Here is an 18525-nt window from a genome sequence, read left to right as displayed (position 1 = left end):
ACAGCTTATAAAAATGTATTTCTGGGTTATTTAGCTTGTTTGCTGTACACCTTGTCACACAGCAGCCTTTAGACATTGTTATGTTTTTTGTTCATAAATGACAAGGAGGCAGCCTCTCGCAAGACGGTTGGATTGTCCCAGAGCCATATAGAGAGAGAGTTGCGACAACTCCATTGACTCCAATGGAACGTTTTTTTTACAGCAATGGCGGCTCGTGGAGCCTCTCAATAGTTCCCGGAAGTAGCAGCAAACACATGCCGCGCCGTAGAGATGAAGCAGAACAAACCGTTTGCGACGCACTTTTAAAAGGTGAGACGTTTAAAGAATAATATTATCTTATTCTGTATATTATCAGTATCAGTACATCTAAATAAAAATAACTTGTAAATTAAAACCTTATAGTTGAGTATTACTCATTAAATTAGGAGATAAGGGATGTTATCGGATAACTAACAGATTAGGCAAGGATTGGAGCTGGATAAAGTTAGTAACGAACACCCTATTAATTGTAAAATCTTTGCAAATACCTCACACATTTTTTTGTTGTTGTAATTTTTATTTAAATTTAGATTGCTCCTGCTGACTTGAGCCAACCATTTTTTTCTCCTCTCCATGTCAGTGGGGAAGCCATACATTCGCACACCTTTCTCTGAGCGATTGGAGCATCCCCATGCACCACAGCAAACCATGGTGAAGACAATGCAACGACAACATGAAAGAAAGGACACATACAAAATGCTTGGCATGCTATTTAATTTATTAGAAATGTATTCATGAATTGCTGTAAATAGTTATTGCATTTATTTGAACACTAATCCTCAAATATTAGCTGATTTGATCTTTAAAAAAAAACAACATCGCTGTAACAACATACTCATGCTACATACATATGTCGGTGTGTTACATAAATATATCAAATAAATGCATTTATTGACTACTAATTACCAGAAATCGCAGTTCTGTCACTCTACTCTAACAGTTTGAAATGCCCGCAAAAGCACTTCCTGGAACTATCTGAAGTCTACGTGAATCACGTGACGATGAAGCATTTAGAACTTCCGTTGTCGCAACTCTCTCTCTATATGGCTCTGGGTTGCTGCCCCCCCCCCCGGTGTGGGCGCGGCCTACATACACTCTCGGGAGCGTGCATGAACGTCACATCCTTTGGATTTTCTCGGCAAAAACGACCCGCTCCCTTCGCATTAAAATCAGTCTAAAGGCTTTAATAGGCAACCTAGGAAGTTCGGGAAGGGACTCGTTTGCCAAAAGCTGCGTTTCAAGCTGTTCACACATTGACAAATAAGGCGAATATTACATGAAAATTGTTACATACTTCACTAGACATCGACTCTCACATTGAACTTCTATCAATGAAAGTGTGAAATACAATGAAAGTGTGAAATGGAGGTTCAAATGTGTAGATTGTGTTTATCAAGCATCTTCCTATCTCCTCAGAAGTGTTGTTTTGAGAAGCAAGCAGAGCCGGCTCTCCCTATAAGCGAACTAAGCGGCTGCTTAGGGCCCCGCCGCCACTAGGGGGCCCCCTAACTACAGATGGTAGTCGCCGGCGTCGCCGCGGTTTAAGCATAGACAGTAAAATAAGGGTTTAAGTCAACAACCAACTGTCAAATCGTTGTCTTCCCTGAACTTTGAAATTTGACCGAATGAACTTTGAAAAATGAAACGAGTCTATCCATCGGGTGCAGAAAAAAGGAAAAAGAAGAAGGATGATGATGAGAAGAGACATATGCAAGGTAAGGTAATTTTTAATAATGTAATTTAAGTTAAGGCTTGGTAACGTTACGCCAGGCTGACTCAGGCCTAATAATAACGGACACGCCCTTAAACTGTTAGTTATTATTACTTTATCTTTACTTATTTAATTTGCAAGTTGATGTTTAGTCATTACTGTAATAGAGACAGAGTAACTAATGAAAAAAGTCGGTAGCTGTCCGTCAATTATGCTGAATCAACATTGCTTGCAGTAACGTTATGGTCCAGTCCAGCCGTCAGGCCCAGCTCTGGGCTACAGACCGCGAAGAGACAGACCCAGCTCCTATGAATGCATTTTCTTTTTAACAGTTAACGCTACATGACCCACCTACACTAGTTCTGGGAAAGAAAAAACTTGTCTCAATAGACACTTATTACAATAAAAATAGTTTGATTATTAAACATTAGAGAGAAAGAAAGTAAAAAAGAAGAGAAAGGGCAATAATTTGACACTCAAAATCAAAATGAAGTTTAAAATAAAGCGGTTAAATACAAGCTTTTTTCTTCTGGTCTTTATTGAATATGTAATTAAAGATTATTAATAAACATTAATCTATATACTAATATGAAATATTTTATATATTGTTAAGCTAAATCACTCTGTGTCCTCTCTGAAACATTATTGAATGATGATCGATACAAGATATCTAAAAGCAAAATGGATTTGTGGTACATTTTAGGTAAGAATGTATTACTGTATGTAATCGTAAAAGGTGAAAAATGTCTCAATCCATGCTGTGAAGGTTTAAAATATGAACTTATGAAATAAGAGTTAATCAACCAATAATTAAATAATATCATTTAACCTTTGATTTCTTTTAATTTACTTTTAACATTATTTTCTGCTCACAATGTAAAAAACTAAATTTCACTTTCTCAGGAGGAGCCATTCTTAAATATTTTGGTGGTCGTGGAGAAACATCTCAGGAGGCTGACACCAGAGATGACACAAGTAAATATGTCCCACTACCTTTCTTTTGAATAGTTTTGTGTGCAACTTCAACATAGCTAATTGTCCTCTAGCCAATACAATTTTTTGTTTTATAATCACAATTCAATATGTTGTCTTATTGTACTTAGCACTTTAAAAAATGTCTTATTGTACTATATTAATTTAAGATGAATGTGTTTTATCTAATCTGCATACTGTATTAATGATTATATTATAATCTCAACAGCTGGAGGAGGTGACTCTACTGCTGTTTCAGTAGAGCACAGCGAGCGGCATACCACAATGGATAATGTTGCTGAAGCTGAAGCTTATGAAAACGTACCTAAGGTCCTCCATGGCACAAGAACGCCTCAGTGGTCTGTCAATCATCAGTGTCAACCACCAGGTTGGAAGCAAGATGTCCTATGATGACATTATAGAGGACTTTGCATCTCAAAAAGCAAGAAGACACACATTCTGAGAGAAAAATTCATTAGAAGGAACAGGGAATAAAAAGCAGATGGGGTGAAGTGAAAGTTTGTGTTTTTTGGGGGGGTTTAGACTTATTTTCTTCCTTTTTTCTTATTTATATTATTTGCTTATTTATTTGATTAATTAATTTATCATTCATTGCATTTTATATGCACATTTATTTGGCTAATGATTGTTCGCTGAAATAGTGTTTTTGTAGTTGGAATATATAAAAAATAAATACCAACTCAAACTTGAATCTTTTGTAGAATTTGTAATCTCTTTGATACATCAATGCAAGAATGTTTAAATCACTTTAGAAGGAAGCAAAGAAATTACTGGTCTAACTTCTCCCTATTTTTAAAGTGTGGAAAAGGGAAAAGAAGTTCAAAGATCGAGACTCCAGCAACACCTGTAGTATATGCAACAACTTTATTGAAGATTTGTTAAATTGGGGTTAGATTGTATACAGTTACTGGTTTGCGGTGGCAAAACTCCATTATTCACTGCAAGGCAGGGCCCCAAAATGTCCTGCTTAGGGCCCCCAGATTTACAGAGCCGGCCCTGGAAGCAAGAACAGTTGATCATCTCGTCCTTCCATTTTTGTAGTTAAACTCACTCTCTTGAGCTCTCATTCTACCGATACTGTTGTTAAGATTTCAAGTGAGAATCACACTAGGTTTTTAATACGTTTACATATCTTACGCATATACAGTCATTTTGATCTTTTGCCTTTTCAATACTGTGCACACTATAAATCTCTACCGCCATCTGTTGGTAAAACGTGTAATTGTTTGTCTTTGATCAAACAAATCAGATTTACATATATTTTACATTCATTTATATAAAAAATGTCTCTCAAAATTTTCTCATGAAATAGAAAAATAAAATAATTAATATACTGTATACCTCCAAGCCAAATTAAACTATGTGTCTGTTTGTCTTCTCAAAGAAATTGTTCACCCAAAAGTGAGATTTCTCTCATCATTTACTAACCTTCATTCCATCCCAGATGTGTATGACTTTCTTTCTTCTGCAGAACACAAATGAACATTTTCAGAAAAATATTTCACCTCTGTAGGTCCACACAATGCAAGTAAATTGTGGCCAAATCTTTGAAGCTCCAAAAAGCACATAAAGGCGTAAGCCACAAGACACCAGTGGTGTAATTTTTGGAGCTTAAAAATTCTGGTCACCATTCACTTGCATTGTGAGGACCAACAGAGCTTTATTCTTCAAAAAATCTCATTTGTGTTCTGCAGAAGAAAGAAAGTCATATCTGGGATGGCCTGAGGGTGTTTAAATGATGAGAGAATTTTTTTCTGTTTTTTGATGAAGACAAAAAGATGACTGAGAGTCTTCTTAAGAAGACAAACAGCCTGATTGTTTCATCTGGCTTGGATTTACCGTTTGTGTGACTTATTTTATTCTGTTGTTTGTCTTAATTAATAGGTTGTGAAAAGGTATGTTTTATCTACCACATCTACATTTACTGATCTGTCTCATTGCAAATGTATTGCACCATTGAAACATGCTGATTGTTATCTTTAACTTGCCTAAACCTGCCAGGACATTTTAAGGATGAAAGGGCATGAGTTCAAGTTTCCTGCATAGGCAAACATTAACTCACTTTATTATTCTGTTGTACTAATCTCCACCCTGGGGTGATAAAACAAGGCTTGTATAAGGTGTCACTTTGCCTCACCCTCCAGTGGGATTCTTTCTTCTCTCAGACCACATCGAGCTGCAGGGAGATACAATCATGTTGTCAAAGCAGTGGGGACTCATCATGACCGTGTGGGTCATCAGCATCGTTCAGCCACCGCTGGTTTCTCCATTTAACCTGGATACCCAGAATGTGATGAAGAAACGTGGAGAGGCAAACACTCTGTTTGGGTTTTCCATGGCCATGCATCACCAGCTCGAGCCTGCTGAGGAGCTTGTGTAAGAATCGTGTGCTTTAAAGCAATTTTGATATTTAATCACATGCAGGATATGAATTATAGATATATGCTCATTCAGTTTTCACTAGATAAAATGCTACTTCAGCAATGGTATTATAGTGAAATTGCTATTTTTTCATATCAGTAATTTGCATTTTCACTAGTTGTAAATAAATTGTTGATATCAGGAATGGATTTGTGTACTAGTAATAATGCAATTATTGTTATTGTTTATTGTAAGAAGAGGAGTGCTGATATGTGAAATTGGAATTTCAACTAGCAAAAACGAATTGAAGATTTCTGTGTTTTGTCAGGCACAGTATATATCAGTAATTCTGTTTTTTTATTGCTGAAATTCAATCACTGACATCAAGAATGGACCACGAGTAATAGCATCATACATGAAGAATTAAAATGTTTACTAGTACAAATGCACAATATTTACCAACATCAAGAATGAGTATTTTCACTATAGTAATTCAATTGCTGATATAAAGAATTAGCATTAAAACTAGTGACAATTTAATTGTAGACATATCCTGCATATCTATCTATCTATCTATCTATCTGTCGTCTATCAATCTATCTATCTATCTATCTATCTGTCTGTCTGTCTGTCTGTCTATCAATCTTGCAAAAAAACATTTTTTAATTTGTTTTGTTATATTGTTGCCAAAGGGCACAATGACATCTCCATACTTCTTTGTAATCTAAACTTCACTACTTGCATCCTCAGCTTGCTGATTGGAGCCCCTCATGCAAAAGCATTACCTGTTCAAAAGGCCAATATATCTGGGGGTCTATACCGATGTAAATTCACCACACAACCTGATGATTGTGAACGCATAGCTGTTGGCATAGAAGGTTTGTTTTGGATAACTTGCTGTGTTTGTGTTACTCTACCACAGATTTAAATCACTGAACTTGATAATCAGATAATCAGAGTGCTTTATGTGAATAATTATTCAATAACATGAGCAGTATCAGTATCCAGATGAGCAGGTCTCAGTCTAACCTTCCACTTGTGTACTGGAAGCTCGTCCCAAGGAGAGAGACAGAGAAGACCACAGAGAAAACCAATGGTTGGGTGTCCGTGTGAAAAGTCAGGGACCAGGCGGCAAAGTAGTGGTAAGGAATTGTCTTGTGTTGTAACTTATTGTGAAAAAATAAATAAAAACAACATTAAAACTAATTTAAGGTTCTGAGAATTTTTTTCAATTGTTTCCACAAACTCATATCTTAAATATGTGTCTTTTATAAAATATCTTATAATATATCTAATAATATATTTTAAATATCATTAAATAATGTAGACATAATGTTTAATAGCTATATGGTGTTTTATCTAGACTTGTGCCCATAGGTATCAGGATTGGAGTTTTGGCAATCAGCTGGTATTGGGCAAGTGTTTTGTTCTAAATCAGGACCTTAAAGTGGAGGATACAAGGGTATTTTGTAAAAATCGACCAGCAGAAAAGCACATGTTTGGGTACTGTCAACAGGGTCTCTCAGTAGCATTTGCCAAAGACAACAATTACCTTGTTTTTGGAGCTCCAGGAGCTTATGACTGGAAAGGTACTACACATAATTTATAAATTACACATTTATTATCATTCAGAACTCTTAGCTTGACTTTTAGTAACTTATTCATTAACAAACTAAAAAGTCTCCAATATAGAGCATCACCTCCATTCCTTGTATAATGATCTTTTTCAATGTTATTCTGAAGGCACAGTGCACATGGAGCCTGTTGATGACTTCTCTCTAGAGGACTATGAAACGGGAGATCAGAATCAGTTTCGAGAAGACCTTATTCCTCTAGGCATCAGCAGCTATTTAGGTGATTGTGGCCAAACCCTTGGCCTGTAGACTTAAATGTCCAATTTGTCTAGAATGCTGATCTACCAGTAGTTATACATTTAATCTAGATCTATACCTGTAATGTCATTTTTCACATATACTGTATGACTCAATTAATGCTAAACCAGAGGTATTGATCTTTAAGTCTAATATTATGCTCTAGGGTAGTTGGCATGTCCTGTGGTGTGATATCATATGTTATGCTGCATCTGTCTATTTATGATCTTCTTTGTCTCTATCTTCTCTCAGGCTTTGCTCTAGATACTAGTATGAACTTTATGAAGAAGGGAGAGCTGAATGTAGTGGCTGGGGCTCCACGCTCAAACCTCAGTGGTGAGGTTGTTCTGCTAAGGCAGGATGAAAGAGCAGCGGCAAGAAGCTTGCGAATAGAACATATTCTTCAAGGCCCAGGCTTGGCCTCCTCTTTTGGCTATGACCTCGCTGTGCTTGACTTAAACGCAGATGGGTGAGTCACTACTAGAAACAGCTACAAGCATGACTAAACAGGATGCCATTGTAATTTCTTATGACAACTCAGGGAAGTCTGCATGAGAGATGACTGTTTGAGTAAACATCCTCACTGCTTCAGGTGGGATGACCTTGTTGTGGGTGCACCACAGTTCTCCAAAACTGACATGGACAAAGATATAGGAGGGGCTGTGTATGTTTACATCAACCAAGCAGGTGGACAACAGTGGAACCGAATCGAGCCAGTGTGTCTCTATGGGAAAAGAGACTCCATGTTTGGAATAGCAGTGGCACATACCGGAGATATCAATCAGGATGGATTCCAAGGTTGAATGAAGGCTCCTTGTACTCAAATATTGGGCCACAGTTTTACAGGGCATTCTGCGTGATTACTGATATGTTCATTATTCTTATTCTTATTGGTAGATTTTGCGGTGGGCTCTCCCTATGATGATAAGGGAAGAGGTGGAGTGTATGTGTACCATGGTTCATCTTCAGGCTTCCATCAAAAACCAGAGCAGGTGTGTAAATGTGGTTCATCAGTCTCCTAAGGAACTCAGGTTGAATGAAAGATCATCTGTCATTGGAGCTTCAATATTCTTCAAGATTTTGTTTCGATAGAGGTTGAAGTAGGACTGAGGTAGTTATTTAATCTACCTTTAATCTACCAAGTTAAACATTTACATTTTCAAAGTCTTGCTAAGTTGAGTTGCAGGCTATTAAAAAATATTTGATGTATTGATATTATATACCAGATGTATCAAATATTTCAGTCATGACAACTCTTGGAAAGATTTTGTTAATGTGGAAAGATGTTAATGTGAGTATGGCATATTTATAGCATAATGAGGGACTAGATCTGCTACTCTGCTGCAGAGCTAGTATGGAGACCTTCCAGGGTCATATCCCATCAGCTTGCTCCACTTTGAGTGTAATGGATGAACTTTGGTCCAGGAACGTGCACACATAGACATTAAAGGGGGCTTGAGCACCTGCCCTTATCTTCCTCAAGAGAAAGTGCCCTTTTTTCTGGGTTGCTTTTTTTAAAAAAGAAATTATATATATATATATATATATATATATATATATATATATATATATATATATATATATATATATCCTCACAGCAGTGCAGCAAACATCAGCACATCAGACACACAGGCAGGCAGCAGCCCCTCCCAGCTCCTATCCCAATTGTGTTTTTCTTGGCTTGTTTGAGTGGTGATGAACAAAAGACTAAGCTACCAGTTCCTCGACATTACAGCTAAATAGCCAAAAGCCAAATATATTTAACTTGTGTCTTGCTAACATGCATAACGCATGAGCTACTAACTAATGTAATAATTTAGCTAAAGTTTAGCTAAGCCAATATATCATGGCTATACAGGCTAATTTACTGTACTTAATGGAAACACTACAGGTGAATACAGTAAAATGTGTGTCTAATAACGTCATCACAATCGCCACATTGATATGCAAATTAGGCGTTAACTAATTAAAATGCGCTAATTTGCATACATCGAAGTGTTATGTATTCCAATAACACCAAAAGAATTAAAACGATTTATTACCTTGTGCAAAATATACAAATTATTAGTGAAACTTTGTCCCTCTCCTTGGTGCTATTAAAATCATGAGCTTATCAACTCAAGCAAAATCACAATATTGAGCTTACCATCCTGTTGTGGCAGCGCAGTGTCTGAGTATAGAGGCAATGCATAAGTTCTCCGTGCTGAGCAAACTACGGCCAAAATGTAGAGCAGTGCTATTTACTGTATTCTAAATATATACTTGAAATACATTGTGGCATAGTTTCCTTTGCTGTTGCCTGCTCTTGTGATAAATCTATGAATACAATGAAGACCATGGTCTCTGTGTGAACTGATTATTTTGTAGAATGAAACAATTGCATGAGTGTGAGGGAATAAAAATAAATTGGTAAGGAATTCAGAGTTGTTAATATATTTAACGTTTTGTTTAAAACAATTTTTTGAAAAAATAATTATGAGAAGTGCCCTTTTTTTCCACTTGAGCCCCTGCCCCACAAAATGTCTGTGCGCCTCCCTTCTTTGGTCAGTGATGCTTGGATGTAATCAATCTAGCCGATGTCTGACTTTAGGACTAAAATCACAGGATGATAATTTCCCAGAATTAATTTTTGGAGACATTGTACAATTTTCTATGCCAAGTTGCATTTTAAATTTTGTTCAAGTGTGTCTCTGCTTCAACTCCTTCTAGGTTTTACATGCTGGGGACCATGATATTAAACTGTTTGGCTATTCCTTGGCTGGGAACATGGATGTGGACAGCAATGGTTATCCAGACCTTGCTGTTGGTTCACTTTCAGATACTGTGCTAGTTTACAGGTCAGTTGCATCTCTGCATTGATTTAATTTAAAGGAACATTATGGATTTATTACAATGTAACTCAATTGACAGCATATGTTGCATAATATTGATTACCACAAAAAATTATTTTATTTTAAAAAAAAGAAGAAGAAGAAGAAGACAAAATTGTAGAAGTGGAAGAGAATGGGGACAGTAAATAAACAATAGAATACAGACATATAGCCACATGATGTACATGATTGTAGTGTAATAAAATGTCTTACTACCCTTATCTGTGTAACGTCACATCCAATATTACAACTTTGTTGACATGATGACGTCAAGCCAGTAAACCTTGTAAGCATTTTCATCACTCTATTCAGATATTTTTACAGTAAAATCGTTTTAAAAGGTATTACGTTAACGTTTTGTGGCTACTATTTTGAAACTGTGTGCATCTAAATGTTTATGGACTGTCCCTTTTCACTTCTGCAATTTTGCACTTTAAAAAATAAACAAGGTGAAATTCGAAATAATTTTTTGAGATAATCAATGATTCAATCAGCAACAACAGCTACAAATGATGTTGATTTAGCTTAAATTTTATCGAATCTGGAATATTATTTTAAATGTAGTTATTACACTACCAGGCATAAACCACACTCTACAAATGCTTTTATTAAATATAATTTGTAGGATCTGTACCTTTCAGAAAATAAAATTCACATATTTTTTCTTCTTTTGTAAGAGCTAAGCCAGTGGTAAGCATAGAAAAGACCTTAACACTAATGCCTAATAAAATTGAATTGAAGAATCACGACTGCAGGAAACAAACATGGTGAGACAGCAGCAAACATTGACACAAACAAATATTTTTGACATTGTATTCTTTCTTTGGCTTTTTATGCATATTATATGAAAATCTTTCAGCTTAATTGAAGCTCAGTCCTGCTTCACTTACACTGCCCAACCAGCGGCATACAATCCCAAACTAAGTGAGTCCTTTCCCTGTTTTCCATTCAGCCTAAATACCAAAGCATCCATGAATGCAACAATACCTCCCAAATAAGCCAATTGTATGAGTCATTCAAGCTGGGTGTGTTTGACTGGTTAACATAACTTGGCAAACAGCTTCTTGTCAGAACAATTTCTTGAAACGTTTTATGGGATAAGAATTATATTTGATAGTCACCTTTCTTCAGGGATCCAGTACCAACTAAAGGCCGATACAGTGCACAGAGTAAGAGGTCTTCCTTCACGAGTAGTCTTTGTGAAATCTGAATCCGCACAGGGATTCCATGATCTCCCAGGCCAGGGCAAGAGACAGTGTGTCCAGACTCAGCTCAGACTACTGGTACTTTCAACTCATTCTTGACTGCTGTTCCAGTTTGATACTGTTGTTTAATTTTTTGATTTAAAGGTGGTAAGAAATAGTTCAGAGAATAAAAATTATTTCTGTCTTTATTCACTCACCATCATGTTGTCCCGAACCCATATACATTTTTGTCTTCTATGGAACATAAAAGAAGTTGTTAGATGTTTATGACAGCCTCAGTCACCATTCACTTTCATTACATATATATATATATTTTTTTTTCATACAATGAAAGTGAATGGTGACTGTGACTGTCAGTCTTTAGAACAGCCATAACATTCTGCCTTTGTGTTCCCTGGAAGTAAGAATGTCATACGGCTTCAAAAGTTTTTCATTTTTGGGTGTTCTGTATCTTAATGAAATGAGAGTTGATGAGCATGATGAAAAAACATGATTTTGTTATATTATGTGTTTTAGGGAGATATCCAGGACAAACTGACAAACATTGCCATCAGTCTGTCTGTTTCTTTGCCACCCAACAGTCCTAAACAGTCAGTCAGAACCTTTCCTGACTTAGAGCCTGTTCTCAACGCTCTGCAAGAAAACACAACTACAGCAGAGGTAAGCATCTATTCCAATATGCATTTAAAGGAATAGTTCACCCAAAAATAAACATTCTGGAATTATTTACTCACCCGTTCCAAACTCGTGTGCTGTTATTTTTTCCATGGAAAAAAAAAGGAGAAATTTTGGAAAATGTACATGCTCCACTTATCTGTATAATAATAGTTGCTAGTAAACGTGGCTGTCAAGCTCCAAAAGTAACCAAAAAAGTATACTTAAAGTATCAAAAGTTAGTCTATATAGCTCTAACTAAATAATTGTGCTAATACAGTCCAAGTCTTCTAAAGTCATACATTAGCTTGAGATGAACAGACCGAAATTTCATTATTCATTCATCTTTATTCACTGAAAATCTTACCCTCTGCTATATCTTTCAAAAATCAATCTCCTTCAAACTGGCATGTTGTGGTCTGTAACGACATGCCGCAACATGTCAACAGAAGGCGGATTTTAATTTATACGCACACATTAATTATCCGTGAACTCCTTTTCAGTGAAGAACGACTTCAACTTCCATCACGAATGCAGAAGGCTTGTAAAATAGCACACAGATTTTTCATTATTGGGTGTCCAATTTCTTAAAGTATGTAGAGGAGATATACAACATAATAATGTGTGAGGAGCCCGCATCAGGCAATCATTAAAATTAAAAACATGTCACTTGGTAGTATTTCTGCAAGGATGTATCATTGTCTTAAGCTTTCTTTGCCACATAGTAGTTTAATGGCCAGGGTTGGAAGGGATACTTTTGAAATGTATTCCACTACAGATTACAGAATACATGCTGTAAAATGTCATTTGTAATACACTCACCTAAAGGATTATTAGGAACACCTGTTCAATTTCTCATTAATGCAATTATCTAATCAACCAATCACATGGCAGTTGCTTCAATGCATTTAGGGGTGTGGTCCTGGTCAAGACAATCTCCTGAACTCCAAACTGAATGTCAGAATGGGAAAGAAAGGTGATTTAAGCAATTTTGAGCGTGGCATGGTTGTTGGTGCCAGACGGGCCGGTCTGAGTATTTCACAATCTGCTCAGTTACTGGGATTTTCACACACAACCATTTCTAGGGTTCACAAAGAATGGTGTGAAAGGGAAAAACATCAGTATGAGGCAGTCCTGTGGGCGAAAATGCCTTGTTGATGCTAGAGGTCAGAGGAGAATGGGCCGACTGATTCAAGCTGATAGAAGAGCAACTTTGCCTGAAATAACCACTCGTTACAACCGAGGTATGCAGCAAAGCATTTGTGAAGCCACAACACGCACAACCTTGAGGCAGATGGGCTACAACAGCAGAAGACCCCACCGGTACCACTCATCTCCACTACAAATAGGAAAAAGAGGCTACAATTTGCAAGAGCTCACCAAAATTGGACAGTTGAAGACTGGAAACATGTTGCCTGGTCTGATGAGTCTCGATTTCTGTTGAGACATTCAGATGGTAGAGTCAGAATTTGGCTTAAACAGAATGAGAACATGGATCCATCATGCCTTGTTACCACTGTGCAGGCTGGTGGTGGTGGTGTAATGGTGTGGGGGATGTTTTTTTGGCACACTTTAGGCCCCTTAGTGCCAATTGGGCATCGTTTAAATTCCACGGCCTACCTGAGCATTGTTTCTGACCATGTCCATCCCTTTATGGCCACCATGTACCCATCCTCTGATGGCTACTTCCAGCAGGATAATGCACCATGTCACAAAGCTCGAATCATTTCAAATTGGTTTCTTGAACATGACAATGAGTTCACTGTACTAAAATGGCCCCCACAGTCACCAGATCTCAACCAAATAGAGCATCTTTGGGATGTGGTGGAACGGGAGCTTCGTGCCCTGGATGTGCATCCCACAAATCTCCATCAACTGCAAGATGCTATCCTATCAATATGGGCCAACATTTCTAAAGAATGCTTTCAGCACCTTGTTGAATCAATGCCACGTAGAATTAAGGCAGTTCTGAAGGCGAAAGGGGGTCAAACACAGTATTAGTATGGTGTTCCTAATAATCCTTTAGGTGAGTGTATATTTCGATAGATTACTCAAGGTCAGTAATGTATTTTATATACTTTGGATTACTTCTTCAGCACTGGTAGATTTTTTTCACTTGTTTTGACTATAAAAACTCTATATTTTATATATATAAATATTTGATTGCCCTAATATCAAAGGTTATACTAGAAAAAAAGCAATTATGATCCAACGTGAATTTTCTTGGTAAGAAAATATGATTGTGTCTGGTAACAGCATGTAAAATGGCTAGTAATAGCATTTTAGCTTAGCGTAAAGCTGACAATATACACAAGATTTATTTCTATTTCTTCTGCTCCAAACTTAATTCTCTGTCTGCTCGTATGAATGTAACACATCATAAGAAAGTGTTTCACTGCTGTTCAAATGCACATTGGATCGCATCATTTATATGTATAAATGTTTTCCATCTGAAATATTAAATGAAACAAATGACAATAAAATACAAAGTAATCTCTTCAGTAATCTAAATACTTTTTAAATGTAACTGTATTCAAATTACCAATGATTTAAATTGTAACTGTAGTGGAATACAGTTACTTATATTTTGTATTTTAAATATGTAATCCCGTTACATTTATTTTGTTACTCCCCAACCCTGTTAATGACAAACCTCTTATCTGTCAGTTCATCTTTATGAATGCTGGCTGTGGACGTGACAACATCTGCAAGAGTAACCTGCAGCTCCAGTATAAATTCTGCACCAAAGACCCACAACAAGACAAGTGCTACCCACTAAACGTGTAAAGAAGTTACAGTATATTTTTGGCTTGTGCATGATTTAGCACTGCACGTTTCACCAATGTTTTCTTTTGAAGCCTAAAGAGCAAAAAGTGCACAATTGATATTATGCTTGTTATGACTTTACAGTACATGTAAAGTCATAACAAGACTTTACATGTACTGACAAATCTTGACCACAATTTTTTATATCATGCTGTCAATAGTATGCAAATTCAGTTCAAATTAACCACCAAATCATGAGTGGTGAAATTTGGCAGTGAATTTCTTTCTTTGATCCTTATTTGGCACATATTCAGACTTTTTCTATAGACTTGTACTTGTAAATGTGAGTGTATCTTTGTCTGTTGAAGGGAAAATGGTGTGCCTCTCATCTCTCCCGGGGATGAGAATGTTGCCCTGGAGGTCACTGTAACCAACAAAGGCGGAGATGATGCACATCATAGTCAACTCTCTGTGCAGTTTCCAGAATTTCTGCCCTTATCATCAGTTGTGCTGAAGAAGAACAGTGTGAGTCTTCTACTTAAGTGAAAACAACACATCTCATTTTTTTCAGAGTCATTCCTGTTTAGTTACTGACAAGTCTGTAAGAAGTCTGAACAAGTCTCATTGTGTAGCTGCACATTCCACAAAGTTTTCCAAACTGTTTGTGTGATGCTCCAAAGCATTTGTTTAGAAGATTTTCTTATCTTTTTAAAAAATAATGTTGCTTTGGTTTTGTTTTTTTTGGACAAAATTCCCTTTTAGCAGATATCCACATTTAAAATGTACAGCCCTTCTCGTCTCTTCTCTTCTCCTCCCAAACATATTGATAACTCAATATTCTGCACTTCAGAATCCTTTTAATTGAGTCTTTAAATGAAAGGAACGTTGACACTTTTTATTTACTATCTATATTTATACATTGTTTGCATTTTGGATATAGATGTTTTCAGTGACCTTTAATGTTTTAATAGACGCAGGAAACACAGGTGCATTGCAACCCCAATGATATCAAAACATCGGCTGATTGCCAACTTGAAAATCCTTTTAAAAGTGACTCAGAGGTACGCCGATGGCAAAACTAGTATTAGTTTGCTTTAACATAACCTTCAGTGCATTTTCACATTGTCCTAATCCAGCTTCTCTTCAACAATTTTAGGTGTCATTCTTTCTGATACTAAACACAGACAAGCTTTCCATGAAAGTTACACGTGCTAATGTGACTATGTCTCTTAAAACGTAAGAAATATCTTGCAGTGATGTTAATATACCTAATATTACAGTTTAGCGATGGATTAACAGATAAAATACAGATGTTTTCAGTTTTATTATAGTTTTTGTTTGTTATTATTATTGCACATTATCTTTTTCATTTGTGGTTTCTTGGGTTTTGTCAACAGGATCAGTGATCAGAGTGATGCAACAATTGTTGCAGAAGCAAAAATTATCTTTGAAATGCAACTGCAAGTCTCTGGGTAAGCATTACTAAAAAAATACATTAGTGGGGATTGTGAAATACTCGTGATTTATCAACTTCTGTTTAACATGATTCATAGTGCTGTTCCTGTAGTAAATAAGTGACTCATTATATTGGTTGTCTGGTGTATTTTGTCTTTGTAGTGTTGCTAAACCTTCCCAACTGTTTTTTGGAGTAGAAGTGACTGAGGAGAAAGCTATGAAATCAGAGGACGATATTGGCTCTTTGGTCCAGTATGAGTTCAGGGTTTGTATCTTGGTTGAACTCTCAAAGCCTAATTATCAGAACAAGTCTTTTAACAAAACATTTAGTAATTATTATTCATTATCATTAACCTTAATGTTATCACAAGTCATTATTACCTTTAAGCCTGTGCAGTACACCGCATAACTGATAACTGTAATCGATTGCAGTTACAAGAAATTATATTCAAATAATTCATAAACATGTCAGTAGCATGTAACAGACACCGCCCTGTTTGGGCTGCATGTCTTTATGCTTGAGAATGTACTGAATTTAGTTTTTTTTTTTAAGAAATTGTATTTAAATTTGTTTAAATTTTACTCAGTCTGTTGATGTTGTGCTGCTTGTGAAAATATGCACTACTTTGTCAGATTAGTAACATTGGTCGGCCTCTGAAGTCCTTCACTTCTGCTATCCTGAACATCCAGTGGCCAAAAGCAACCAAGGAAGGGAAAAGGCTCCTGTACCTCATGCAGGTCACTGGTCAAGGACAAAGGATTATTCACTGCACACCTTCAGATGCGATCAACTCACTCCGATATATCAAAGTAAACCTTCTTTATTATTCACTGATATTGACAGTGTTTACAGCTCTCTGGAAATGATATGAAGTGACACACTCCTTATATGACTTCTGGCTCTGGCATTGATGTTTCCTGTACTCACTTAGGTGTCGTCCAGAGGACGGCGTGAAATACAGCGTGAATCAGATCTGGAGGGTCTTAGCTCTGATGGTGGATTTCTTTCTTTTTTTGGAAACAAAAGAAAGTACAAGACCTTGGTAATTCCTCAGCACAACTAAACATGGTTTCATTGGCCATTGTCCTTTTCTATGTATATATAACTACGTTTACTCATATGTTGTGCCATTAAATCATATATCAGTGCTTTTTCACATGCCAATTAGTGAGTTCTTGTGTACTTTCATGTTTCTTCCATTCATGTTGCTGGCCAGACGTGTGCTGATGACTTAACATGTGTGGAGATCAAGTGCCCTCTTCAGGCAGTGGACAGTACTGCAGTTATTGTTCTACATGGCCGTTTATGGAACAGTACTTTTCTTGAGGTACATTTTTATTTTTTTATGGAGCACAGAGATTACAGAGCATGTTTACTCTCAGTTGCTGTCATAAACTCTTCTCTGTTAGAGCACAGCAATTCTATGATAACAAACAATGATACAGTTTATTAGAGAGCCCCTACAGTAACAAAATCATAACAAAAGTGCTTCCTATAAATAAAATAAAAAATGTAATCCACTTCTGCATTAGCATTTAAACTACCCTAGTTTATTCTTGAATTTCTGCACTGTGTTACTGTGAATACCGTAAGCCCCTGTATGATAAATTGGTTGTGATTTTCCTCATTTTAAGTCACTTTTGACAAGCATTTACTAAATGATTAAATGTAATGGAACGTTAATGATTACTGAGTACTTCACTGGCTTGTTTTCTAGAAGTATAGCTCATTGAACTATCTGGATATTGTACTGGATGCGTCTCTGAGCCTTAATGGGACTCAGGAGAATATTGGGATCCAGCCATCGGAAACTAAGGTTATTTGCAACTGTTCATTGTTAGTTCATAATTCCTGAAATAATGTTAACTTCAAAATGCAAAAATGTGTTAGTATATGTTGAAATTAACATTACCTAAGATTTATAAAAGTGTTGTTCATTGTTAAACTAATATATTAACTAATGTTAACGTATACAATCTGATTGTAAAGTGTTACCAATGCAAAGTATTATTCCAGAGGAAATTAATTAAATGAGCACAGCAGTAAAGAAACAATTGTGAGCAATGTACTGTAGGTGAAGCTGACTGTAGTGATAGTATAACAAATGCTTTTCTGATACATATAGGTGAGACTAACGGTTTTTCCTGAGAGGAAGCCTGCTTTGTTCAGCCGAGTCCCATGGTGGGTCATTCTACTCAGTGTACTGACTGCTCTGCTCTTACTAGCTTTGCTCTCCTACCTTTTCTGGAAGGTAATGTTACCCTCAGTCTATCTGCAATTCAATTCATAACAAATGTAGTTTAAACATATTATAGAAGGGACCTTTATCTTAAAGAACATAACTTAATAGGACTATTTATTTTTTTAATAGGAATAACATGTTACTATCTATATTAGTTGTGTATACTATTTTTACTGATTTTTTTATTGTTTTGTGCTCTTCAGCTTGAATGCTTCAAGTGTGGAATGTGTGCTAAAAAGAAGAATGTATATTAATACATCAACAGATAGAAAAACCCTACAGAGAAGTATCTTCACAGAAAAGGCCAAAACACTTGCATGATTCTGTGGGGGTTTCTGCACAGGTCAATTACAGATC

General features: G+C 36.3%; 2 protein-coding genes across 2 annotated transcripts in view; both read left to right on the top strand.

Annotated features, from left to right (window-relative positions):
• cstf2 (cleavage stimulation factor, 3' pre-RNA, subunit 2) overlaps positions 1–18525 on the top strand; it is a 174798-nt gene that overhangs the window by 17077 nt on the left and 139196 nt on the right. The window lies entirely within an intron of this gene.
• itga6l (integrin, alpha 6, like) lies at positions 4842–18522 on the top strand. Its single transcript, XM_052154731.1, has 25 exons — positions 4842–5119; positions 5855–5982; positions 6155–6246; positions 6468–6693; positions 6848–6958; positions 7228–7444; positions 7568–7773; positions 7873–7967; positions 9685–9812; positions 10523–10612; positions 10705–10769; positions 10977–11128; positions 11567–11710; positions 14372–14487; positions 14839–14995; positions 15442–15531; positions 15627–15706; positions 15868–15942; positions 16088–16190; positions 16559–16735; positions 16858–16968; positions 17143–17253; positions 17644–17742; positions 18052–18177; positions 18372–18522. The coding sequence occupies exons 1-25, from the start codon at positions 4938–4940 to the stop codon at positions 18420–18422; spliced, it is 3132 nt and encodes a 1043-aa protein (XP_052010691.1). The 5' UTR covers positions 4842–4937; the 3' UTR covers positions 18423–18522.

The sequence above is a fragment of the Xyrauchen texanus genome, chromosome 23, assembly GCF_025860055.1.
Source record: "Xyrauchen texanus isolate HMW12.3.18 chromosome 23, RBS_HiC_50CHRs, whole genome shotgun sequence".
Lineage (NCBI taxonomy): Eukaryota > Metazoa > Chordata > Actinopteri > Cypriniformes > Catostomidae > Xyrauchen > Xyrauchen texanus.
The sequence above is the reverse complement of the archived record's forward strand: the minus strand, read 5'-3'. Positions and strand labels throughout refer to the sequence as shown.